Source organism: Alternaria arbusti, assembly GCF_024043155.1.
Source record: "Alternaria arbusti strain BMP 1465 chromosome Unknown scaffold_1, whole genome shotgun sequence".
Taxonomy (NCBI): domain Eukaryota; kingdom Fungi; phylum Ascomycota; class Dothideomycetes; order Pleosporales; family Pleosporaceae; genus Alternaria; species Alternaria arbusti.
In genome coordinates, this window is record NW_026249941.1 from 2,636,460 (window position 1) to 2,660,984 (window position 24,525).

Here is a 24,525-nt window from a genome sequence, read left to right on the forward strand (position 1 = left end):
ATGCACAGCAACGCTTACGAAGTCTGACTTACAACGGAGATTAGGACCAATGAGCATTTCATACCGATCACGAGCGGTCCACACGACCTGCAGATGCCAACGCGCACTATCGAGTGCCAATGACACGAGCGTTCGGGTGGCACAGCAGCATAGCAACGCGATAGCAGCGACATAAGAGAAGACGCTCGCTAGACCATCGGGGTGATACCTTTCGAACGGACAGCTATGATTCCACGAATTCTATCAGTTGGATTAGCCGTCACTTGCGCTAATGCGCTACCACACGCTGCTTTCAAACGCCACATCTCAGAGCTTCGTCCTAGCTATGACTGGGTGGTATGCGGTGGCGGCACCGCGGGTCTAACAGTAGCTGATCGACTTACTGAGGCTTTCCCAGAGAGTAGGTTCTCACATCCGTCTGGAAAAATACTTTTGGCTGACCTCCATCGCAGAAACCGTGCTGGTTGTTGAGTACGGCGAAGTCGGATATGCGCCAGGGGCATTTGATCCGCCAAGCCTCGTTTGGGGCGGGCCAACTGACAAAGCGGGATACTTCACATTCAACTCAGTACCTAATCCGAAAATGAATGGCAAACAGGCTTTGCTGTTTGTTGGTCAGACTGTCGGTGGCAGTAGCGCCATCAACGGCCAGTACTTTGATCGCGGATCTAGACATGACTATGACGCTTGGACTCAGATTGGAGGTCCTGAGTTTGCAAACAGTACGGCCAAGTGGGACTGGGAGAGCCTGTTTCCCTACTTCAAGAAGGTGAGTATGGTTGCCGCTCGTGTCTGGCGTTAAGCTGAATTCATATAGAGCGTGACCTTCACTCCACCAGAGCCAAGCGTGGTGGAACAGTATGGGTTCACTTGGGACATGTCCGCGTATGGCGGCACGACTCCCATCCATTCGAGTTTCCCACCTTTTCTATGGGGCGACATTCACCTCGCGAGGGATGCTTGGAGAGACATGGGTATCCGGGCCCTGGATGAGTGCGCAGGTGGGTTCAAAGAAGGCCTGTGTTGGACACCCATATCTCAGCATCCAGTCACGGCCAGGCGCTCGCACGCTGGCCTGGGCCACTACTCCGACGTTTCGGGTAGACCAAACTACGACTTGCTGGTCAAGCATCAGGTCATAAGGGTTATCTACACTGACGGCGTCTCACACGGGCCACCACGGGTAGAGATACGATCTCTTTCTAACGATGAAGTGTTCAATGTAACCGCCAAAGCCGAAGTCATCATTTCTGCCGGCGCAATGCACACGCCTACCATCCTACAAAGGAGCGGCATTGGACCTGCGGCTCTCCTCAATGACTTGAACATCACCGCAGTACTGGATCTTCCTGGTGTGGGCTCAAACTTGCAAGATCACTCTTCTCCCGGCATATCGTGGAACTGTGGGTATCCCGGTCGCTGGTTGGGGATGACACCTTGATCACTAACTGCGTGACAGATACGAAGCCTGGCAACTTCTCCAATATGCCCTCAGACATGCTCGATCCAGCTTATGCCGCCAGAGCAGTGTCAGAGTTCAATATGACGCCAGCACGAGGCCCTTACACGTTGGCCATGAGTAATACTGCCCTGTACATCTCACTTCCTAACGTGACCGAGGAGTACATGGAAATTATTGAGGAAATGCGCAAGACGGCTGACAGCGACTCAGCGGCTGCTCATTTGCCAGAGAACTCCGACCCAAGCCTTGTTGTTGGCTACAAACGTCAGCTTCACGTCCTTGCCGACTTTCTCGCAAACCCAGAAGCCCCCAGTGTAGAAGTGCCCTTTGCGACTGGGACGACTATGCGCCCCATCATTCTCCATCCATTGAGTCGCGGTACTGTCCACCTCAATTCAACCGACCTGTTAGCTCAGCCTATACTTGATTACCGCGCTGGCTCCAGTCCCATCGACTTCTCCATCCACATTGCGCATATCAAATGGCTTCGTAAGGTACTGGATACTCCGACTATGCGCAGGTACGGTGCGGTTGAAGCCACTCCTGGCCCAGCTGTTCAGTCAGACGAAGACCTCAAATCTTACATCAAGGGTTCCATGGTACTCTCGCATTTGCACCCATGCTGCACAGCTGCGATGATACCCAGAAATCTGGGAGGCGTAGTAGGACCAGATCTAAGGGTGCATGGTGCGGCCGGATTGCGCGTTGTTGATATCAGTATTCTGCCTTTCCTACCAAGTGCACATACAAGCTCTACAGCGTATGCGATTGCAGAGAAGGTCAGTGGGATTGTAAATGTTGCAGGATATACGCTAACGTTGGACAGGCTGCGGACATCATCATAAATAGTCTATAAACCATCCTTGTCAATACCCAATGGAGACTACAACATGTTATAGGTAGCAAATACATAGTACAATGCAACTGTTGCATGATGGAGAGTACTCACGATGTCAAGAGACGTCGTTCAACTTTTACATCTGCGGACAGCTTCTGCAGTTCTTGACTTAACTCGTCCGCCGCAGCATTTAGTTTCGCATCATCGATGGCTTCCAACGCATCCAGAATGAAGAGTACATTCGATGTGCCGTCGCTCAATGCAGTCCTCGAGCATTGCCTCCAATTCCAACGTCTGCACGTCACACCACCATCGTCGCACCAGACTGCCTCTCCGGGACTTGGGTGCTCAATGACGACTTCGCCGCCAGATTTTGTGTCGAATTTCTCATCGCCTTTTGCGCGTATCAGGAAAGGGCTTCCTTGGTATTTGTCAAGATCCTCGCCTCCAAGAGGGATCTGATGTTTGGTGGAAATTCCATTGTAAATATCCGTCAAGCGATTTACACGCGGTAGGCCTGCATCAACACGACGTAACAGGGCTTCGAGACTGTTCATGGTCTTCTTGGGCTTTGCGCCGAAGGCTTTGTAGGCTTCCTTCCATTGCGCGACATGCGCAATGTCGTTGACCGGAGTCTTTGCCAGTGCTTCCTTGGCCGATGCTTCTGCCGAAGAGAGGAAAGCTTCACTTGCTGAGTCGGACGGGCCTGATGGTATGTTGGTGACTACCATGAGTAGGGCGCGATAATCAGGCCGGAGTTGAAAGATCTCTGAAGCGATGCGCGCGTTGGCAAGATAACTTGAAGGGTCTTGGATGTTCGCCATTTTGGATATAGTCGTATGCGAGCGACGAATGTCAGCTAGTCGAGGTTTGAAGACAGGTGCGATGGTATGCAAGGAGCGTAGAATTGTACACATGCGGGCTCTTTGAAGCCATCTCGGTATTTAAATGTTGTCTACGCTGTTTTGCTAAGCGCTCTAATTTTCCATGTTTGGAACCGGACTTCCATATTTGACCACAGGGCGTGGAAGTGGAAGTCTCTGTTGACAACTTGACATGGACCAGTCTAGCCGCTTTCCGCTGCGGCTAGCGTGGTGCTAGTGAAGACCTGGCACCCACCATCGGACATCGTCGCGTGCAATCAACGCGTCGCACACATCGGCGTCATCGCCACCCAGCATGTCGTTCCTGGTCAATCCGTTTTCTCGGTCATCTCAGGCTGGTAACGCGTGGTTTTGCGCTGGCGCAGTGACGTCGTACCCGAATCTTGACGACTCCGCACGCGTCGGCGAACAGCGCCCATGCGGCGAAAAGTATGTGGCTGGATGCCGGATATTTCACGTGCCTCGCGACGACAGCTCCAAAGCCACAGAGGTCGCAATTGATGACTGGAAGGACCCAGAAGTTGGTGGCGACGCAAAGGACCAAGTGATGGTATTCCAGTACAAAGGAAAATTTGTTGCAGTCAACCACGTACGTCGCGACATTGGCACTATGTGCACTGGCCTATGTTGACCAAAACCCGCACAGGAATGCCCGCACTCTTCGTATCCACTCTCTAATGGTACACCCTTCGATATCGAAGACTTTGGCGTGGTGCTCAGTTCAGGAATCCAGTGTCCAAAGCACGACTGGTCGTTCGATCTTCATACTGGTCGATCGGACCGCGGTAGCTACAGGCTACAGGTGTGGGAAGTTCAGCAACGATCAGGTGGTGAAGACCAGGAGGTATGGGTCAGAAGAAAGCAAAGAATCGGATAGCACAACACGATGCGGCCTACACCCAACATCACGAATGAGCGCGTGACCTCGTCAACGGAACAGTTCTGTATTGGCATACTATCGTATGCGCTATGCTCTACAACTTGATCCCTGTTACTTCGAAAGTCTGCACCATGTTCTTCTCGAACTTCGACCAGAACTTTGTGCCGCTGATCGTGGTATCGAGATGCTGCACGTAACGATCGCCGCTTCCGATCTGGGTGCTCCACCTCGAGACAGTTGCGCCGGATGAAGGACGCCCCGAGAACCCTGACAGCTCAAAGTTTATATACTGTGCAGCGTCCCAGTTGACGGCCACGATGACCAACAACGACTTGCTAGCATCGTAGGCAGCGACGACGTTGTCTCGACCACCATCGAGGATTTTCATACCCGGGCGCATGTGCCGGGCGAACTGCGCAAGCACGTAGTACTTTTGTGTTGATGTACCCAGTGTTTTCGCATCGTTGTCCGCGTCGATAAGACCCCAGCCTCCCTGGTCGAGGACTTGCCAGTACTCCCACGCCGTAGGCTTCAGCTGGCGAAGATCCTGGAAGAGGTACTTGGCGAGGTTCTCGCCAGAAGCCACGCCATCACCGTATTCGCTGTTCCAGAGAGCTTTTCCGGCCTGTGTAGCCAGTGTGCGAACACCAGCGCGGTCGCCGCTTCCGTATTGGTATCCATGGACGTTTATCCGATTGATCTTGCCGAGTGCGCTACTGCCGATTGTCTTCAACGTGGTGGCAGCTTGATCGTAGTACGACTCATCTGAGGCGGCGATCTTTGTTGAGAGCCCACGATTTGAGAGTTGCGTGTCGAGATAACCGACGATCTTGGCTTGTGTGGACACATCAACGTGGCATCCTTCTTGGGTGCCGTCGGCCTTCCACCAGTTCGCACTCGGCTCGTTGAATGGGTCGACAGTCTCGAATTCGACTCCCCAGTTATCCTTGAAATGCTTTGCGACCGTCGCCATATATACTGCATGCTGCTCCAAGTTCCACGATTGGATGTTTTCGCTTCCGTCCGCGGCTCCCGATGGATTATGATTCTTCGTCATCCTGAACAAGTCAATACCTCACACATTTTGTGCATGAGTTTTACCTACCACCACATCGGTGCGTTTGAGAACAACTCTGTTCTGTCTGCTCCACGTGCGATCGCTTTCTGGAGTGCTGCTCGCTGGTTGACATCAACCGTCCTGAGATACAGACGGTGGTTAGCAAACAGCTTCGTTGCACACGGGGGATGTAGGTATCATACCAATTCCAGCTTGAAGAAGCCGGGTCGCTGCTCTTCCAGTCCAACCAGTAGCCTTCCATCTGCCTCGACCTTTTTACGTTCGCAGACACTACCATCTTCTCACCATCGATGATGTTCCAGCTACAGGCACCGGCGTTGTATCGTACAATGTTGAAGCCAAGACCCGGAAGAGTCTCGCCGTTGAACTTGGTCTGCTTCAGCGTAAAGAAGATATCCGCAAGATCGTCTCGGTTCCCAAACTGCTGCGCCCACCATGCCAACGACGTTCCCCATCCTTCCCAAGTACCCCAGTTCGATTTTGGGTCAATGGTAGTCGTCACATCGGCATCAACCGAGTAACTGCTGGCTAGCACAACGGCCGCTCTGATGAAGGTCGATGTACGCATTGTAATGTGGTATTGGACGGAGCGGTTGATGTTCACCACATACTCTCGTCGTCGCTCTCTTCTTAAATATAGCAGTCAACTCAATCTCGGCGCCTCATTCAGGTAACGCGCCCGCACACACCATCTTCTCACTAACTTCCACTTGGCTCTTGGATAATGCTGGAAGCGGGGTAGTCTATACACGATGTAGTGGTACTACCTCGGCGCTCGACCGTTTCCTTGCGGCGAAGCCTTAGACGACGAACCACTCACAACACCCACATTAAGACTAAGACCCATCCGCGAATGAGGATGTTCAAAGAATCAAGGTTGCGCCGGCGCTTGGTAGAGTTCCAACGAACCGGATTACAGCCGGAGTTGCTCCGTCGACGAACTTTACGGTCGCAGTGGCAGCGGAAGATTTCGGCGTAGAGTTCTTCCGCATCAACATATGGTTTGCCTCACAATGACGGCAGTGGGACATATGCCGAAGCCATGCGACAGTAATAGTATGCATGTAACGATATTGGGTGTTGTATCCGCCATTAAGGTTCGAGTGTGGAGGCGGACGCTAAGGGGCTGGTCCCCACCATGTCACCCTTGCCACCGGATCACGAGTTGCGGAGTGGAGAATCTATCGGGTTGCGGATTAAGTGGCACCCGCAGTAAGTCAGATGATACAGTATTCTCACTGTCATAGTGTTTAAAACGGCAGGTCTGATATGCCTTGGTATAGTAGAGACGTCATGTAGAAGGGCTAAGTGATTATTGGGGATGTAAGTCCGCCTTGGATATTGATATTGCACACATGCTACTGTATTATGCTAACATGCTTAGAAGAGCTTTGCGGAGCCCAGCATTGCGCTGCTACCCTCGGTCGTGTTACCGGAAACTGTGCCGTTGGCATCGGCCTGGTTTAACCAAGCAGCCTTCAAAGACCAAACGCCAACACTGGCGGTTACTGTTTCGTTCAAGCCCGCCACCCTCAGCATCATCGTGTCGAGCGGTTGCGTAGGGAAGAAGACTGCGGTCGCACCAAGCTCGCCTTCGTTCAGGAAGACCTCAATAATGCTCCTGTCGATGATACCCGAGATCTTCCATGAGCCCTGTCTATCGTCGTAAAGACCGGTGGCAGTGAACTTGTCGTTGAAGTAAGGGCTCTGGAAAGCCTCAGTCTTTCCACGGTCTAGCCAAACATCGCCAGATGAGAGGAAGGTTCCACCTGAGATCGACTCGCCGGAAACCGAAGACTGGAAGGTAAAGCTGATAGATCCCGCGAGCGAAGGGCCGCCAGTGAGTCCCGTGACATTGACTTCAAAGTAAAGTGCGCCCGACTCGACGGTGGAGTAGTCTACGAAGGCAGTGCCGTTACTGGTGATTTCAGTGGAAGCGAGCTCCTCTTCCACGATCGACATGATGTTGGAGGGGTATGAGATCAAAGACAGACCCTGGCGGGGCAGGTCTTTGAGGTAATGGCCTCTGGGTACGGTCATGACGCTACGGAAGCCATCGCCGACTTCCTCACCAGCAGTGGGAACGACGTTGGTGTACTGCCAGTTGCTCGCCCAGTTAAGCGTGATCTGGTCTTCGTCGGCGGGAACACCGTAGAAGAATTGACCGGCGTAGTTGTCCTTGGCGAAGTCCGTAAGGCGTGTTCGAGCGTCATCAGCTTCGAAATGCGTGCCGTTGAAGTTACCGACGAAGTACTCCGTGATGGATCCGCCAAGAGGAGCTCCTGGGTTGATGGAAATCAACATAACATACTTGGACTCGTCGCTAGTGGAGTTCTGCACACGCATCTCAACCATGTTCGGGCACTCGTACTGCAGACCGGTGATGCCGTAGCTGGAGAAGTTGCTGGTGGGAGTCCAGTCGATCAAGTTAGGGCTTGTGAAGATGCCGATCTTGAAGTCGATGGGGTAAGCCACGACCATGACCCAGCTCTCAGTAGGCTCGTACCAGATGACTTTCGGGTCACGGAATTGAGTGGGGTTGGTTCCACCGGGAACGATGACGGGGTTATTCTCGTACTTGGTGAAAGAGTATCCGTTGTCGTGGGAGTAGGCAATGTGCTGAGTCTGGTTCTCGGGAACATTGATGGTGTAGATCGCGACTACGCCGTTTGTCTGATTCGGGAAGAAGCCGCTGGTGTTGTTGTGATCGATGACGGCAGATCCTGAGAAAACGCCCTCGGTTGGACCACCGGGAAAGATGGCGATGGGCTGATTTGTCCATGTGTACAGGTCTTTGCTGGTCGCGTGGCCCCAGTGTTGGTTTCCTGCGATGTTCTCGGTCGGGTTGTACTGATAATAAAGATGATAAACCCCGTCTTCGTCCACGTACATGCCGTTTGGATCATTCATGAACCCAGCAGGCGGGCTGAAATGCACTTGAGGTCGAAGCGGCTCATCGTAGTCGCCTGAAATCGGGACCCCAGTCGGTACATTGGGTTGCGAGTACGTCGATGTGCTTGATGCTGAAGGGGCTGACGAATTCTGGGCATGTCCAAACGTGAGCAGGCCACCGATGGCTGCGAGTACAGAGAGATGGGAAGGCATGGTGAGATGGTTTCCGGTCCGATGCCGATCAATTAGAGATATACCGCCAGCTTTATGCTTCTCGAAGGACGGGATGCATCCGAGACTAGACGGCAAATTTTCGCATCGCCTATGATGACAAAACCAGATGTGGACGTGCCCCGCATGTCTTCCTCCATCTTACTCCGCTTATCACCCCATGGGTACCAGCATTTTCGTATCCGTGTACTGTAACCGGTGGGTGCATGATGAGGTTGAGCCGGCATCGATGGAATTGGGCATATCGGAGCTTCCAAGTACGTACCTTCTCCGCAAAACCACTCAAAAGCTACGCCGCACCTAGCTAGATTCAGGCCTGGGGTAAACGTGCGTTCTCGGTTGCCCAGGTTTACTTTTAAGCGTTGGGTTAGGATTGATGGGACCGATGTGCAATTGCGTCAACGGACGTGCTAGCGCGAAGCGAAATCTTCCCGAGAAACATTCCATGCTCCGATCTTGTTCTGTCAGCAGCAGTAAATGAGGAGCGTCAGTGCGCCAAGACAAAATGTGCGGGAATAAGGCCATTAGAGCCTCAACTTGTTGTCCTAATGCTGGTGTTGTGGGAACTAATGTACTCGTACATGCCATGGCGACCAGCTCGAACGAAGACCAAGCCCCAGTCTGAGTCAAGAGCGCACTCCGTTCTTCAAAGCGCGAGCGCAAAATCCCAGACTTGTACTTTTCGTGTGCCGAAAGGCCCACCTTGCCTGATGAAAAGACTCAAGACGTTGAATTTATCCAGCCTCTCTTCGTCCACCAACGGCTCACCAGCAGCGTTTGGTACCTCGGCCAACTTCTTCCAGTCGTTGTATGCTCCGGCGGCTGTCGCGGCCCAAATTTGCACAGTCATCTTCGGTTGATCTGGTAGGATCGCGAAGACGTTGTCGCCTACGGCGGCGATTTTACCTCGATAGGCAAGATATGGGGGCGTTGACAGACCGGGCGTCTTGATGGCGGTCTTGGAAAACTTTCCTTCTGGAGTCCGGAGATAGTGGTAGAATTGCGCTGTGCCTGTCGAGTTGTCGCGCATGAGGGCATGGAATCGGCCTTTCTGGTCAGCGCACTGGGCTTCTTGATTGATGATCTGGCTGTTTTGTGGGATCGAATACACCTTGATCCCTGGTGTAGATGGCGTTATCGGCTTTGCTGCAGTTTGACCATTGGTCTGCTTCCAACTCTTGCCATCATCCTCCGACAAGGCGAAGTAGAAGTCGTGGTTAGTCGAGGGAGTAGGTGTCTCCCTCACCGTCCACGAGACGAAGAGCTTTCCACCCTGGTTGCTGATGCCGTTGATGTATGCATTGTTGTCTTGACCTTGGAGGTATTTGCCGACCGCGCTCCACTGCCCGGATGTTGCAGAGTATCGATGTATGTACGAGTCACCGGCGCCAGACTGACCAATACGGAATTCCATCAGAAGATCGCCGTTGTCGAGGCGTTCGAACCGAGGGTATGTGAGCGGCGTCCATGGTCCGGTTGAGCCAGGCAGACTGTGTTGGACCGCTCCAAAGGCGCTGGCTGTCCACTGTTCGGGGATTGTTTTAGCGATGCCTGTGTTGCTCGCACGATAGTTGAGTGGTACGTCGTGATGATCGAAGCTCAGATGAATCTTGCCGTCGCCGCTAATGCCCATGCTGATAGTGTTGTGTTCATCGAGAGTCGTTTGCACATAGTCTGTGAACGCAAAGTACTGCCAATCACCCAAAGAAGGGTTGATTTTGCGCCGACCGAGATTGACATGATGTTTGCCGTATCCCGAAGCTGTCTTGTAGAATGCGACGTATTGATAGTCGCCAAAGGTGGTCAAGGCGTGTTGTTGGAAAGCAAGGCCATTGAGACGGACTGAACCCTCCACATCATTCGTGATGTTCCAGTTCTTGGTCGAAGTGATGGATATCGCAGAAGAAAGCGAAGAAAGCGTGACGCAGCACGCGAGTAACGAAGAGAAAAGTCTCATGATTCTTGGCTGAGCTCTAAAAGGAAGGCTATGCTCCAATTAAATACATGCCGGCTACTACATAATGAGAGCCGGCAATCAAAGACGCGGATGAAATCTTCTTAGTGTCCATTTCTGAACCGTGTGACCACTTCGTCTCCCCTGAATTCTGGCTGGTTGATGGTATCCAGACTTGGTCGCCTGTGGAAGGTAATTTTTGCGGGTTGCATGGACCTGCATCGGCATTTCGGGCTATTGTCCCATGATGCGGGGAAGCTGGGGAGATGGCATGGTGGCACACGGTGCCGGAACATGATTGAAGCGAAACACTCATCCGAGATATAGCACTGCAAACAGGGAAACAATGAACGGATGCCTTGCAGTCTACATTACCTAGGTAGTCTCGGATTGAGAATTGAGATTACTCCAGCGCAAAGTAGACTTCCGGACCAGGAGGCAGGTATTCAACCGTTTCCCCAAACGTAGTGACAGTCTTTTTCAATACGATTGATGGGAAGCCTGAATCCAATTGGAGCCTCGGAGCCTTTTGTCGCGGCAGGTATGTTGGCTAAGCAGTCACCTGGTAGTTCGGTGCGCTGCACCGAGAATTGCAGTAACAGTTGTGTGTAACCAAAGTTCCAGAATGTATGTGAGATTCGAGCGAGGTAGAAGATTGTCTTCTTCCCACGCCTGCAGGTGCCACTGACGTGCGGCATGTTCCGCGACGCGTCCGATCGAATGCAAGCTCGTGTCGGAACCGTTCCGAGCAGTCGGCGCCCTTCGCGTGTCACACCTCTCCAGCCACCTTCCAAGCCCTCATAACCAACGCGAAGCCCATGAGAAGCACCACCGTGCTTCATCAAGAGCCGCAGAAATGCCGTTCTTATGCGATAACGGCGCACTACACGCCTATCTCCGAGGAAAACGACACCAGAAACGGCAGGAGCAACTGCAGCCAAGGTCGATTCTCCTTGGTAAAGTACTCCAACCAGCGAAAAAGCGTCTTGACTGACGTAGCGCTATCACCCAAAGATGGGGGAGAGCCATACTAAAAGAGTGGTCATGCACAAATTGGTGCTCTGCGCGCATTTGACAGCCTCAGCTGAGACCGGACGAAGATGCGTACAGCTTCAATTGCGCTCTTCGCAGCGTCTGCGCTTGCGCAGTCTCAATACGGCGAGAACCATGTCAATGTAAACCTTGACTCGCAGCTTGTGGAGCAAACAGCTTTCCCGGCGCCAGATGTGACCCTTCTGAGCCCCGCGTTCCTGCCAAACGCCTCGTTTGATCCGGGTTGGTCAGAGGGAACTGAAGGCGCGACATCGCAATACAAATTAGGTACGTGAACGATGGTAGATGAACCCAATCATAGCTCGGGAAGCCTAACACTGAACAGAGGAATTCATCAGCAAGCTTGCAGCGAAGAATCCTTCATGGATGACCTACGACGTGGCCGACTTCTTGAGCGAAGAAGGCAAGACGTTCCCGTACGCCTACCTCTCTACCTCCGCATCGAACGCATCCTCTGGATACACATCCTCTGGTAAATTGCGAGTATGGATTCAAGGATCAGTTCACGGGAACGAACCCGCTGGCGACGAAGCCACTCTGGCTCTTCTCGGTGCGATGGATGCCGACCCGACGTGGGCCGCCAGCTTCCTTGAGAAGATGGACATTATTGTGCTGCCGCGTTACAATCCAGACGGGAATGCCTACTTCCAGCGCACCTTGGCTACAAACTTTGACCCAAACCGCGACCACACCAAGCTTGCTCGACAGCAGACTCGCGACATCAAGCAATGGTTCAGCAGCTTCTCACCACACATCGCTATTGACATGCATGAGTATGGGGCTGGGACGCGATACTCTGGCAACTACAGCAACGCGGCCGATGGGATGTACAGCGCAGCAAAGAACCTCAACATCCATCCATCCATTCGCACGCTCGCCGAGACCGTCTTTGCGCCCGCAATCAACGCGTCTCTCCTCTCCCGAGGTCTGCGCGGAGAGCCATACGTGACGGCCTCGCGGACGAACCCGACTCCACGCTTGGACGAGGCGGGAACTGATGCAAAGATCGGCCGCAACGCCATGGGACTCACACAATGCGTTACGTTTCTCTTTGAGACTCGAGGTATCGGCATCGCAAGCCAGGAGTTCAAACGCCGAACCGTCGCTGGCTTGCAGATGATCCTCGGTGTGCTTGAGACTGCTCGAGATGAAGCTGCGGACGTGAAGAAGACAATCGAGGGTGCTATTGCAGAGGTTGTCGAGAGCAAAGAGGAGATAGTCATCACAGACTTCACAACCTACTCGAACCGCACCTATACTATGGTTGATCGTCGGACCGGCGAGGTTGTTCAACTCCCAATCGAATTTTCCAGCACCACGCCCGCAACTGCCAACATGACTCGCGCTCGGCCCGAAGGGTACATAATCCCCCGCGCGTGGGCTGACCTTGCCGAGCGTCTCAGGGTGTCAGGACTGGAGATCGAAACTATGCCCGAGGGTTTCCATGGAGAGGTCGAAGCATACAACATTACCTCTTCTAGCCTCGGCTCGTCATACTATGAAGGCGCCATCTTGAACACTGTTACTACGGAAACACTCGTTCAAGATGTCACGCTGCCTGCTGGCAGCTTCTTCGTAAGCAGTGCACAAAAGAACGCAGGACTAGCTTTTGTCGCGCTAGAGCCTGAGAACATCGACTCATATGTCTCATTTGGCATTGTTCCTATGGAGGTCGGCGACGTCTATCCGGTCTTCCGTCAGATGTAGATGAGACGTGATCTTGTCCTTATCCGATATTATTAGTAGCCAGACGTACGGATCAATAAGATTTGAGGGTTACAGATCATCCATGGATGGCGGAAAGCGAAATGTCGCTCTGTGACGTTTGATCCCAGGGGCTCAGATGGCCCGTGCACTTATCATATATGACAACCCCATCTGATCTCACTCTGGTCTATCTTCCAATTTTTCTGAATGCGTCATGGCGTCATCCACACCAACGTACCAGCGCGCTGACTACCCGGAATCAGAACGCGTATTCTATGGTTCCGAGGCTGCGTTTGATGCAAAGAAGCTCACTGCTGGCGTTCGATGCGTCGAATTTGGTCCACAGTTTTACGTAGAATGGTAAGAACACTAGATGTATTCTAAATGAGTACAAATACCCATCATGTTCACAGGAAACATATCCAAGCTTTGAAGCAGTATACCAGGTCGCTCGAGGTGCTGCAGATGGATTGCAGTGGCTGGGACTTAACCAACGCCGATGTCAAGGTTATTGCATCGCGCAATCCGCAACTCAGAGAAGTCCTTTTACACAGGGCATTAGAAATCACCGATAAAGGCATCGTTCATATTCTTAAGAACTGCCCTTCGATCTCCATAATAAAGGTCACCGGACCCGAAATCGGGACTGGACTTGTAACTGGAAAGTTCGCTGGGTTTCTCAACCAGCCAGCCATAGTCGAATCGCGCACAAACCTCGAAGCCATTTATCTTTATGACCAGGGAACGGATGAGTCGATGATCAAAGGTATCTCCAAGAAATGGCGTAATCTCCTCATCTCTACCGGAATCACTATGGCATGCGGTGATGTATGGTCGTTCAATTGGCTCAGAGGCAAGCGTCTAAAAGAGGGTGAAGAAAGTACTCTTGAGGATATGGGATACCGGTTGCCAAAAGTAGATGAAGACTTTACAATCCATCCGTGGAGCCTCAGCTTTTCGCGCAAAGAGCCCTCGAGATCCGTCCAGGCCGGTGCTAGCACGTGTGAGATACCAGAAGGAGACAATTCCGACAAGAGTGAAGCGGGGAGTGACGGTGAGGAAGACGAAAACGGCAGCGAAGACGAAGACGAAGACGACGACGACGACGACGACAGCAGAGCCTGGGCATCCGACGACAGTGATGATACTCTAGGTTACGACCCTGAGGAGGAGGGATACTTCCATGATATCTATACCGGTCGTCGGTCTGTGCCAGTGTACGAACCGTACCACCCCGCTGAAATCCCATTCTCAAAGACGCTGTACTTTCGTTCGAAGGAAGACTCGGGAAGGCTATGGCCTGACGTTAAGCGTACTAGCATTCAAAGTATACAGTTCACTGATGAATTCTGCGTTACTGAGTAAGCTCTGCCAGATCTTCCGAAGTGACACCCGATGTGCTAACAGTATCCTCTAGTAAGCATATTAAAGCTATTGCAACCGCCCCTCCCCAATTCCGCAAGTCCCTGCACACAATTGGTTGCGGCTACGGGCGCGTCTCTGACGCAGCTGTTGCCAACCTCACGCGCGCCGTCCCACATCTCAAGGATATCGATTTCTACGACACGCATACTCTCACCGACAAGGCCATAATTTCCATCATCAGAAACTGCCCCGGCATCGAGCGCATAGCTATAGCCGGTAGTGACAGGACACCTGGAAAAGTTAAATGTCGCGGTCGTCTGGTAGATGTCATGGAGGATCTGACACTTGCCAAGAAACTGCGGCATTTGGAACTATGGAATCAAATGCTCTTCATCAGAGGCGTTGAGAGAATTTCGAAAGCGAGGCCGAAATTGGCGATCGTGGACGGTGTGACTGTGGGCGATAGTATGGCGACCCGGGTAGTTGCTGCACAGGCAAGTGGTAGGTATATGCATGTATATCTTGGTGGACATCTGGACTTTGATCTGGATTATATATGTAAAGTGGTAGATTATGTGTGGTAGACGGCTAGCTGGACCACCCCATTCAATGGAAAGACTGAACTCCTGTCAGAAGTGGATAACCTAGAAGTCTATAATGCCTTGAGATTTAGTCAAATGCGTTCATCGAACCGATGTAGGCTGCAGAGCACCTGTTCAATGTCTTCATCATATGAGGTAAGACTGAGGTTTCGAAGTCTTCATAAGGTAAACTCAAACAAGCCACTCCTTCCACCACGTCACCGCCCTATCCTTGGCCTTGATCATAGCCTCCCTTTCTCCCGGAACTTCCTCGTCGCCCTTGGTAAAACAGCCATGGTGAGCATCTGGGAAATGTACCCACTCAACCGCTTGGTTCTTCTTCTCCAAGACTAGCTTCTTGAACGCGTACAATCTCATCTCCTCGGGGAACATACTATCATGTTCCGGCTGCAAGAACATGATCGGTACATCGACACCATCGAAATCCGCCTCGGTGAGCAATGACGGATGGGCGCAGATGACACAGTCGACCAACTTCTCAGTCGCGAGACGGAGAATGGCCCAGCCGCCCCAGCAGTAGCCCACTGCACCAATCTTCTTAAAGCCGTTGGCACGGAGTTCTTTAGCGCATGCGAAGATTTCTGGTTCGCGGACCTCACGACTATTGCGCTTCTTGAAACCTTCGACATCCAGTTTGTCGAATTTGCCTGCTTTGAGGAGGCCTACATCGAGTACTTCTCCGCCGAAGAAGTCAGGTATATAGACTGTGACGTTTGCCTAGAGTGCATAGCGTTAGGGTCAGTACAATGTTCTGAGGATGGGGATCTTTCGCGATATTTTTGAGATGACCCCGGACGCACCTCTTTGGCAAAGTGATCGGCTAGGAGACGAGTATTTCCGAACCTCCAGCCCAAGGCATCGTGGGCGATGAGGACGGCTGCGTTGGGGTTGGAGCCAGTAACGTAGGTTGGGTTGCCCGCGATTGTCGCCTCGTGGCCCCTTGGTGTACCGTTCCAGTCGAATGATTTGAGGCAGCACGGTTCGAAACCTCTTGGTGATGTCATGGTGTATGCTAGTTGTGTATTGAACGCTGACGGAGAAGAGGGGAAACGTGTGACGAGACTGAAGTTGCTTGACTTGGCGGGCTAGAGTTGATTCGCCCATGATGTCTACTCTTATATTCTGTCCATGCCTAAGGCGTCCCGTCAATCTGAGATTTCCTGGACACGTCAATCTACGAAAAAGCTGAACACCCTGGAGCCTCCGTTGACGTAAGGTTACCCACTTTGTTTGTTTCTATCTCAATGTAGTCTGCTGACCTGTTCGGCTTGGCCTTGTACGAGGTGTGGGTATGCATTTCCAATGTCAACATCGCTAAGGTGATGGACTTATCGCCAGGATGAGGACGGAGTTATCGCTGGCTGGGCGCGAATCAACCTCGGTGGTATTCCGGAGCGGAAGGTGATCTCGCTGCGATGCCGATACTGCGCTAACGGACGAACATCAAGGCGCGCGAGAACTGGTCTGATTAGTCAACGAGGTTGTGGGAGCTCGCGGTGTTCGGAGTTAAGCATGCTATTTACCGACGATGAATTGAACGGCAGTGACTATTCTCGTTACTGTAGGAGTACAGATGCATGTTGTATCAAGAATGGAACGCGGGGGTCGTTTGCGTACATCGACGCAGAGAGTCGTGCATCATGAACGTGAAAGAGAGTTAAGGAAACGCCTGTTGAAAGGCCTATGCGTCTAGTGATGCAACACAACAGCCCGCCCACCTTATGAGAGTGATGAACTTCTCACCCAAACGCCGATCCCATATAACGCCAATGCAGAGAGTCGTGCAAAGATAGCACATGATGCGACGAGTCAGGCCGCCTGACACCCCAACTAGATGCCGAAGCTTTTCTGACCCAGTATCATTTCTACCGCCTGTTGATGAGATTCAGGAATTCCTGGCGGGTCTTGTCTCTTGATCGCATGCATCCGAGCATGCAGCTTGTAGTTGTTGTAGCGCCTGTCTTCTGCACGCCGCGCATGACCATGCACAAGTGACTTGATTCGACTACCACAGCGACACCTTGTGGCTGTAGCATCTCAGAAAGGGCGAGCGCAACTTGTTTGGTGAGGCGCTCTTGGACCTGTAAGCGGCGAGCAAACATTTCAGCGATGCGAGCGAGTTTGGAGAGGCCGATGACGCGACGGTTTGGAATGTAGCCGATATGCATCTACAGAGAGGTCAGTAAACATTCCTTAGGGCAGGTACAACAGGACAAAGGACTTACCTTGCCCATGAAGGGGACCAGATGGTGCTCGCAGAGGGAGAAGATCTCGATATCTCTCACAATGACGAGCTCATCGTGGTCCTCGTGGAAGACAGCACCGTTGACGATGTCGCGCAAGTTCTCTTCATAGCCCTTGGTGAAGAAGAGTAAGGCCTTGGCATAGCGCTCGGGTGTGTCCAACAGTCCCTCGCGGTCTGGATCTTCGCCCAGACACTCAAGCATCGTTCGGACAGCACCAGACAGCTTCTTCAGATTGGCTTCCTTCTCCTCCTCGGTCGCCTCCTTCCTCTCCCGCGTGCCCTTGCTGGGCCAGCTAAGCCCATCGAAGTCGATGGTGGGATGCTGTGTGTATGGGCTATGGGCGCGACTGGTCGCAAGTGGTGTTTGGGCAACGGCGCCCTCGTAAGGGTCTTCGGCGTCTACCTGGCCGTTCGCCATGACATGTCGGTTGTCAGTGTGCATGTTCGCGACCGAAGCCTTCGTGGGGAAATAGCTAGTCGGCCCGTCAAAGTTTACTGGCTGGCGCCCTCGGTTGGAAGTCTCTATAGCATGGAAGAGGTGCTCGCGCTCTTTCCTGTCGCGCGCCTCGGTGGTGAGCCTGAGGGGTGATCCGCCGTTCATCATGTGGGAGGGAACCGCGGATTTGGGTTTGGGGGTGTCGGCGTCCATAATCGCGGGGAATTCGTCGGGACTTTCTTAGTGGGGAAGGGACTTTTCAGACTGAGGAAGCAGCAAACTAGAGATGAGAGGATGACACAATGCCCAGGGAAACATGTTTGGCCTGGCGCATGCTTTCCGCAGGAGAATAGTTCGGAGCCCGGTCAGTATGACTACAAGGGAATAACTTATTCCTGCGCCGTCGAATGCGGATTAGCGTTCCAATCTAGCGATGACGCCACACCTCGTCGCGCTCTGACCAGGTGGGCACGTGACAAGCGGGCAGCCGACCAGCAGGAGAGCTGCGACACTACCACGACCCTTCGCTTCCCGACGCTTCATCATCAACACACGCCGCCCCGACCACGCATGGCATCGACCATACCACCAGCGCTCGGCTCGACATTCACGATTTCTAGCGATGATGCGAACGGGTGACAGACCGCCGTGACGGGGCCCGAGGGCTTTCCTTCGGTCCCCGCAGCTTCACCGTAGCAGAACAGCAAACGGCGCTTCCGCTTCAGCGCCGCCCATCTCCCTGCTCGACCCACTGCGCATATCATAGCGTGGCATTACATGATGATGCGATGTGCATCGAGGCAGGATTGGTCATCTACTGGCGATGACAGAGAAGGGCAAAGGGTCACCAAGTTACCACGGCCTTGCTTGGGCGTCGTTCTACCGCCCTCGCGCAGTCGCGTACTAATCACGCATCGTGCACTATTCTTAACATATACTGTGGCTACTCCGCGGTGGGCAAAGGCAGTGTCTACTCTACTTGTCGTTACAACTCCCAGTTCCCAGCCCCGGCCAGGGCTACAATCACCATACGACTGCCGCTCAATTGCGACATGCTCCGGGCGCTGTCGAGAGTATGTCCAGATTCATATGGCTGCTCGTCTTTGGTGACCGTTCCAGGACAGCAAGTGAGCCTGGCTCACATATTGTGGCTCTTTTGTCTGGCGCCGTGCCATACCTTGCATCCAGGTCTGGTAGCTCTAGGCTATCGGGTGCATCGACCGCGCCCCCAGCATGGGAACTACACCATCTTCCCTCCCTTGCGGAGCGCGAGCTTTCGCATGCCGATCGTGGTAACGTGAAAAGCCTAACGTCAAGATGATCGCGGCGAGCTCAATTAAACTACAAAAGGATCGCATCACCTTTCTGGATCGGCCCAACCCCCGATAATGGGATATCTCGACTTATTGGTGTTTAAAGATATCGCCGTGCCCGAGTTGCCATGGCCTGATATTGAGGATTACATCTCTTCAACTTCGGTCGTCAGGGGTTGTCTTTAGTAGGGTGGCGGGGTCTTGCTTCGCATGCGTTATGTAGATGTCGTGAAGCCATATGGCACACCTGGTGGACTGCAACATGATCTCCAAAATCTGAAGATGCGGAAGGGTCAAGCCGAGATGAAATCTGGGAGCAGGCTGGAGTCTTGGGCGCCAGGGAGGGGTTTCCATGCACACTCGATGAGGGCGACTTGTCACGGGGCTTGGCGTTGTCGATAGCGGCAGGCGAAAGACCGACGAGCGAGAAGGCGCTGCATGCGCAGCGTCTGCGGCCACGACAGCAACATCGAAAGCGCATCAACGGCAGCGCATTGAGGAGTGTGTTACAGTCGCAGCCGATTCTCTTGTTGTTTTTCGCTTTCATTACTACTGCTTCGTAAGGCTGAGAGCAGGGTGCCGGACTTTCTTGTTGTTCGGTTAGGCCGTGGCACTTTGACCCGCGGACCTCTTGATGCTGCAACCTTGCGCCTTCTGATGCCCTTCCTGCCTCTATGGCTGCCCTGCGACGGGCTCAGGATATAGACCAGTGGAGACCAGAGGACTCATCTAGTAGGGACAGAGAGCGATCTAGGGACCGGTCACGGGAGAGGAACAACGAGGGCAGAACATCGTCACCAGTGCCACGAGCTGCCAGAGATTCTCCCAGACACCGCGCACACGACACCCACACGCATTCATCGGCCAGACACGCACGGGGACGTTCACGCGAAAGAAGTTTGAGCAGAGAGCGCGCGCGTCGGCGCAGTCGCAGCATCTCTGGGGAGGACCGCCATCGAGCTTCGAAGAGGGAAGCCAGCGCAGACAGGGTTGCCCACTCGCATCGGCATCACCACCACCATCGCGACACAACTCCATCGTCGAAACGCCACCACCCGCGTTCTCCATCTCCACGAGGCTCGTCCAAGCGCGTGAAACGGCAGGGCAGTCGCAGCCCAATACGCTCTGCATCGAGGCCACGCCGTGCACTTTCGCCGGACCGGCCTGCTACGAGGGCATACTCCCCACGAGCTCAGCGTTCCGACCGCGATCGACCGCCTCGACGCACCACGCCCGACACGTATTTCCCGTCCACCTCGACTCGCCGCCGCTCGCCCTCTGCCGATACACACTACAGACCTGTGGCTCATCGTGCACGGAAAAGATCAGTTTCACTCGACAGGAGATCTAGGCGTGGAACACCGCCTCGGAGACTGTCGCCTAGGAGAACTGATCGAAGACCCATTTCACCCTTCGACAACCGCGGTGAACGGTCCTACAAGCCCTATAATACACGCGACAGGGCAAGGAGTCGCAGTCGAGACTCCAGACGTGCTCGATCTCCCTCTCGTCCGCCCCGGAGGCGATCTCCAGGCCCAGTTCGCAGAAATTCGCCGCCCCATACTCACCGAGCCAGATTATCACCGCGCAGAAGTCGTTCGCCCCGCCCGCCCATTCGACGCCGTCCATCCCGCTCGCCCTCTCTTACATCGAGGCCGCGTCAACGCCGGGATAAAGGAACAGACAGGGTCGCCTCACGTCGAGGCTCGCCCGCGCCGGGATCAGGTTACAACTCTGACACGTCCAAAAGTCGGGAAGACCACGGCAAGATGAGGGGAGCGTATCACTATCAGGGACGTGGTGGCTTCCAGCAATCCCCACCGTACCCTGCACAAAATCAATATTCACCTCAAAATCAATCGCCCTATCATGGCGGCGGTCGAGGCGGTTGGAACGGTCCACCGTATCCCAATCAAGGGTGAGTTTCCATCCCATCGGCCTTCGGTCATCCACATGCTGACATCATCAGGTCTCCCACACATGGCTATACCCCAAATCAATCTCCTTACCATCAGAAACAATCTCCAGGTTCCTACCCAAACCAACCGTACCCACAACCTGGCTTCCAGAACAGCCCCCATCGCGGAGGACATGGCGGCTACCGCGGTAACAACTTCAACGGCCCCGACCGCCGAATGTCAGGTCCTGGAGCAAACGCTCCGTTTGGCGGTCCAGGCGGACGAGGGCGTGGCGCGCCTACCCAATTCTCCAACTTGTCATGGACGCCAGCGTCGGGCACTCGAGGCGGCCGCCCAGCCACTGAAGCGCCACGCCCACAGCCCGCTGTCGCGTCGCAAGTACCTGCCGACTCTGCATCTGTGGATGCTGATGACAACCCCTTTCGCCCGTCCAAAGATCTACGTGTAGAAGACGAGGGTTCCAAAGAGGACAAGAGGATGGCACCTTCAAAGGCACCGACAGCACCGAAGTCAGGATTTGGTTTTTCGTTGAAGACCAAGAATCCAGTGCCACCAGCGAGCAAAGCAAAGCCTGGAGTGGAAGAGCCTGAGAAGCCTGCGCCTGCTTCCAAAGAGTCTCTTCTTGACCCCAAAGCAAAGGCGGCAGCGGCAGCGGCAGCAGCACGTGAAGCTTCCCCACGTCACTCAGAAGCACGAAGCGATCGAGATCGGGACGCGAGGGACAGAGGTTACGACAGTGGCCGCGACCGAGACAACAGGGAACGAGACCGTCGATATGACAACTACTACGATCGAAAACCTGCCTATCGAGACCCTCGCGATAGAGACACCCGAGATCTACGAGACACGCGTGAGCCCTACTATCGCGGCAAAGAGCGAGATTTCCGAGACCCACGAGACAGAGATATGCGAGATCCGAGAGATACACGAGACCCGCGCGATATCCGTGACCGCGATCCCAGAGATATGCGCGATCCCAGAGATCGTAGAGAACCATACCCACCCCGACGACCTGACGATAGACGATTCGACCCACGGCCTGACACACGACCAGCGCGAAAGTCACCACCCCCTCAGATACCCAAGACTAAGATCGTTATGAGGAAGCGCATGAAACCTCGGCCTACGCTGGTCCCTGAACATGCAGCTTCAGAGTCTGTATATTACCGGAAGCCCGGTAACGAATCGGTGGTTGGATCCGGCACCTACGGAAAGGTCTTCAAGGGAGTCCATGTCTATACGAAGGATATGGTAGCTCTCAAGAAGATTCGTATGGAGGGCGAACGCGATGGCGTAAGAACACCCAGTGCTAGGCAGTGACATAACGCTAACAACTACCAGTTCCCCGTTACGGCCATCCGTGAGGTCAAACTTCTGCAATCTCTTAATCACGCCAATATCGTTAATCTCCGAGAAGTCATGGTTGAGAAGAACGACTGCTACATGGTCTTCGAATACCTTTCCCACGATCTCACCGGTCTTTTGAACCACCCAACCTTCAAGCTCGAACCAGCACACAAGAAGGACCTTGCCAAACAGCTCTTTGAAGGCCTGGATTACCTCCACCGCCGCGGCGTTTTACATCGAGACATTAAAGCTGCGAACATCCTTGTATCCAATACCGGACAATTGAAACTGGCAGATTTCGGTCTTGCACGTTTCTACGCGAAAAGCAGTAAGCTCGACTACACCAACCGGGTCATTACCATCTGGTACCGATCACCGGAGCTGTTGCTGGGAGAAACACAGTACGGGCCAGCAGTCGACATCTGGTCGGCTGCCTGTGTACTGGTCGAGATCTTTACCCGGCACGCTATCTTCCCTGGCGATGGCGGCGAGATCAATCAGCTGGACAAGATTTACAACATACTCGGCACGCCCACTGTGCAGGACTGGCCTGGCATTGTCGACATGCAGTGGTTTGAACTGCTACGGCCAACCGAGCGAAAACAGTCGACTTTTGAGGAAAAGTACAAGGACCGCGTTAGTCCTATGGCCTTTGAGCTTCTCCAGGCAATGTTCCTGTTCGATCCCAATGCGCGACCCACCGCCGCCGATGTGCTCGAGCATCCTTTCTTCACGAGCGAAGCCCCGCCACCGAAACGTGCCGACGCGCTGAAGGAGCTGGAGGGTGACTGGCACGAGTTCGAGAGCAAGGCTCTTCGGAAGGAGAAGGAGAAGCAGGACAAGGAGGCGCGGCGTGTTGCGCGGGAAGAGAAGGACACTGCAAGGAAGGACGAGGGTAAAAGACGTGCCGAGGCAAATGCTGGCGAGGAAAGGGACGCGAAGCGAGCGAAGAGCGGTGATGTTACGGCGTAGAATGCTGGAACTTCACAACCGAAGCCGCGACGCCGCAGCTAATTAGATGGCGTAATATTTGTATGGATAGAGGTATGTTCGTTCTTCGCGCGACTTTTGGAATGCAACCACATGTATATTCCATATTCGGAACACTCTATTCTCATATCACGATACCTGTTGCATGTCTTGAGATCATGTTACCATCGACGGGTGTGCAATGTCCATATATGGTACCTCGCCGCCGTGGAAGTACACATATCTGGTGAAACCTCCAGTCATACTAGCCACCACCAGCGCAGCGTGACTGTCCCCCACAGTCTCTCCCCCTACTATAGCCATCTTCAGCCTTGTCTTGGAAATGATCTTGGCCCGCTTGCGAGTGAAGCGCTGATCCATAAGCCACAAATGCTTCAGCCTTCTCCCATATTGGGGATTCCGCAATGCGGTACGCAATTGCCGATCTTTAAGGGTGATTGAACCGTGGCATCTGTCGTCACCACTTATGTTGATACGACCTATAGATCGGCATAGATCCAGTATATGAACTAGGCCTCTGTCGGTGACAAGTTGCGCGCTACCGAGCGAAATGTCCTTCAAACCAGGGTTGATGGAACAGAGTGTAATCACGTCATCGTCATCCAGAGGCCCTGCGTTGCTACAATGTATCGATACAATGGTCTGTCGAAATGCAGGTGGTGCCGATGCCAACGCCTCAAGATGTGATCTAGCCACGGCCATAATCGTCAGTACCAAGTACATCATTTGTTTAATCATAATAAAGTATGAAATCGCTTACCTTTGCACGCGAAACCCGGGTCCGAAGTGTATTTTCCAAATACCGGTGCGTAACGCGTCTGCATGCAATCGTTGTTCCCACTGGTCCCAATTGCCGTAGAATAGAGTACCCTCTGGGTTGCCGAGACTGGGAAAGATTCCGAAATATACAAGACCACGCCTAGCTTCGGCCTTTTTCATAGCGTTCGTGGGATCCTAATTATTCGACTTATCATCGGATGAGTCGCGCTCATTGACGCATTGCTCGACTTCGACGCTACTTTCGCGTTCGTAGTATTCTTCCTCCTCCTCCTCCTCTCCGCTTTCTTCATTTCCTTCGACTGTCTCGTCTTCCGTAGAACTCTCCTCGGAGCCGACCCCATATACTTCTTCGCTGTGTTCTCGTTCGACAGTCGCTGCATACCCTGCGGTCCTGGGTATCTTTCGTCCGGTAGCATCGGGATACTCTGCGTCTTCGTGGTTCCGTTTTAGTGTATTGTTTTCTGGTGCATGGCCATGGTGCTGTGCGGGTTCTTGCGGCGCCTTAGGTTGATCGGGGACATCACGAGCTAGTGGAATTGGATGGCAGAC

At 53.4% G+C, this 24,525-nt stretch overlaps 11 protein-coding genes across 11 annotated transcripts; 5 read left to right on the forward strand and 6 right to left on the reverse strand.

Annotated features, from left to right (window-relative positions):
• Positions 1-583: 583 nt before the first annotated feature.
• Positions 584-2,140, forward strand: J4E86_000960 (uncharacterized protein; the record flags this gene model as incomplete). The annotated part of the gene is made up of 4 exons (XM_051441533.1): positions 584-769; positions 818-1,403; positions 1,460-2,061; positions 2,129-2,140. The coding sequence occupies 4 exons, from the start codon at positions 584-586 to the stop codon at positions 2,138-2,140; spliced, it is 1,386 nt and encodes a 461-aa protein (XP_051307704.1).
• Positions 2,141-2,407: 267 nt separating this feature from the next.
• Positions 2,408-3,124, reverse strand: J4E86_000961 (uncharacterized protein; the record flags this gene model as incomplete). Its single annotated transcript, XM_051441534.1, has 1 exon — positions 2,408-3,124. The coding sequence occupies one exon, from the start codon at positions 3,122-3,124 to the stop codon at positions 2,408-2,410; it is 717 nt and encodes a 238-aa protein (XP_051307705.1).
• A 355-nt stretch (positions 3,125-3,479) lies between these two features.
• J4E86_000962 (uncharacterized protein) lies at positions 3,480-4,061 on the forward strand (the record flags this gene model as incomplete). The annotated part of the gene is made up of 2 exons (XM_051441535.1): positions 3,480-3,773; positions 3,831-4,061. 2 exons carry the CDS (start codon positions 3,480-3,482, stop codon positions 4,059-4,061), a joined length of 525 nt encoding a protein of 174 aa, XP_051307706.1.
• A 97-nt stretch (positions 4,062-4,158) lies between these two features.
• On the reverse strand, positions 4,159-5,710 carry J4E86_000963 (uncharacterized protein; the record flags this gene model as incomplete). Its single annotated transcript, XM_051441536.1, has 3 exons — positions 4,159-5,122; positions 5,170-5,262; positions 5,325-5,710. The coding sequence occupies 3 exons, from the start codon at positions 5,708-5,710 to the stop codon at positions 4,159-4,161; spliced, it is 1,443 nt and encodes a 480-aa protein (XP_051307707.1).
• Positions 5,711-6,522: 812 nt separating this feature from the next.
• On the reverse strand, positions 6,523-8,247 carry J4E86_000964 (uncharacterized protein; the record flags this gene model as incomplete). Its single annotated transcript, XM_051441537.1, has 1 exon — positions 6,523-8,247. One exon carries the CDS (start codon positions 8,245-8,247, stop codon positions 6,523-6,525), a length of 1,725 nt encoding a protein of 574 aa, XP_051307708.1.
• Positions 8,248-8,911: 664 nt separating this feature from the next.
• Positions 8,912-10,222, reverse strand: J4E86_000965 (uncharacterized protein; the record flags this gene model as incomplete). Its single annotated transcript, XM_051441538.1, has 1 exon — positions 8,912-10,222. One exon carries the CDS (start codon positions 10,220-10,222, stop codon positions 8,912-8,914), a length of 1,311 nt encoding a protein of 436 aa, XP_051307709.1.
• A 1,097-nt stretch (positions 10,223-11,319) lies between these two features.
• On the forward strand, positions 11,320-12,979 carry J4E86_000966 (uncharacterized protein; the record flags this gene model as incomplete). Its single annotated transcript, XM_051441539.1, has 2 exons — positions 11,320-11,539; positions 11,598-12,979. 2 exons carry the CDS (start codon positions 11,320-11,322, stop codon positions 12,977-12,979), a joined length of 1,602 nt encoding a protein of 533 aa, XP_051307710.1.
• A 214-nt stretch (positions 12,980-13,193) lies between these two features.
• On the forward strand, positions 13,194-14,849 carry J4E86_000967 (uncharacterized protein; the record flags this gene model as incomplete). Its single annotated transcript, XM_051441540.1, has 4 exons — positions 13,194-13,339; positions 13,393-14,306; positions 14,411-14,809; positions 14,839-14,849. The coding sequence occupies 4 exons, from the start codon at positions 13,194-13,196 to the stop codon at positions 14,847-14,849; spliced, it is 1,470 nt and encodes a 489-aa protein (XP_051307711.1).
• Positions 14,850-15,117: 268 nt separating this feature from the next.
• On the reverse strand, positions 15,118-15,950 carry J4E86_000968 (uncharacterized protein; the record flags this gene model as incomplete). The annotated part of the gene is made up of 2 exons (XM_051441541.1): positions 15,118-15,663; positions 15,747-15,950. The coding sequence occupies 2 exons, from the start codon at positions 15,948-15,950 to the stop codon at positions 15,118-15,120; spliced, it is 750 nt and encodes a 249-aa protein (XP_051307712.1).
• Positions 15,951-16,811: 861 nt separating this feature from the next.
• GCH1 (GTP cyclohydrolase 1) lies at positions 16,812-17,840 on the reverse strand (the record flags this gene model as incomplete). The annotated part of the gene is made up of 2 exons (XM_051441542.1): positions 16,812-17,114; positions 17,172-17,840. The coding sequence occupies 2 exons, from the start codon at positions 17,838-17,840 to the stop codon at positions 16,812-16,814; spliced, it is 972 nt and encodes a 323-aa protein (XP_051307713.1).
• A 2,969-nt stretch (positions 17,841-20,809) lies between these two features.
• On the forward strand, positions 20,810-23,178 carry J4E86_000970 (uncharacterized protein; the record flags this gene model as incomplete). Its single annotated transcript, XM_051441543.1, has 3 exons — positions 20,810-20,858; positions 20,969-22,152; positions 22,201-23,178. The coding sequence occupies 3 exons, from the start codon at positions 20,810-20,812 to the stop codon at positions 23,176-23,178; spliced, it is 2,211 nt and encodes a 736-aa protein (XP_051307714.1).
• Positions 23,179-24,525: the final 1,347 nt, after the last annotated feature.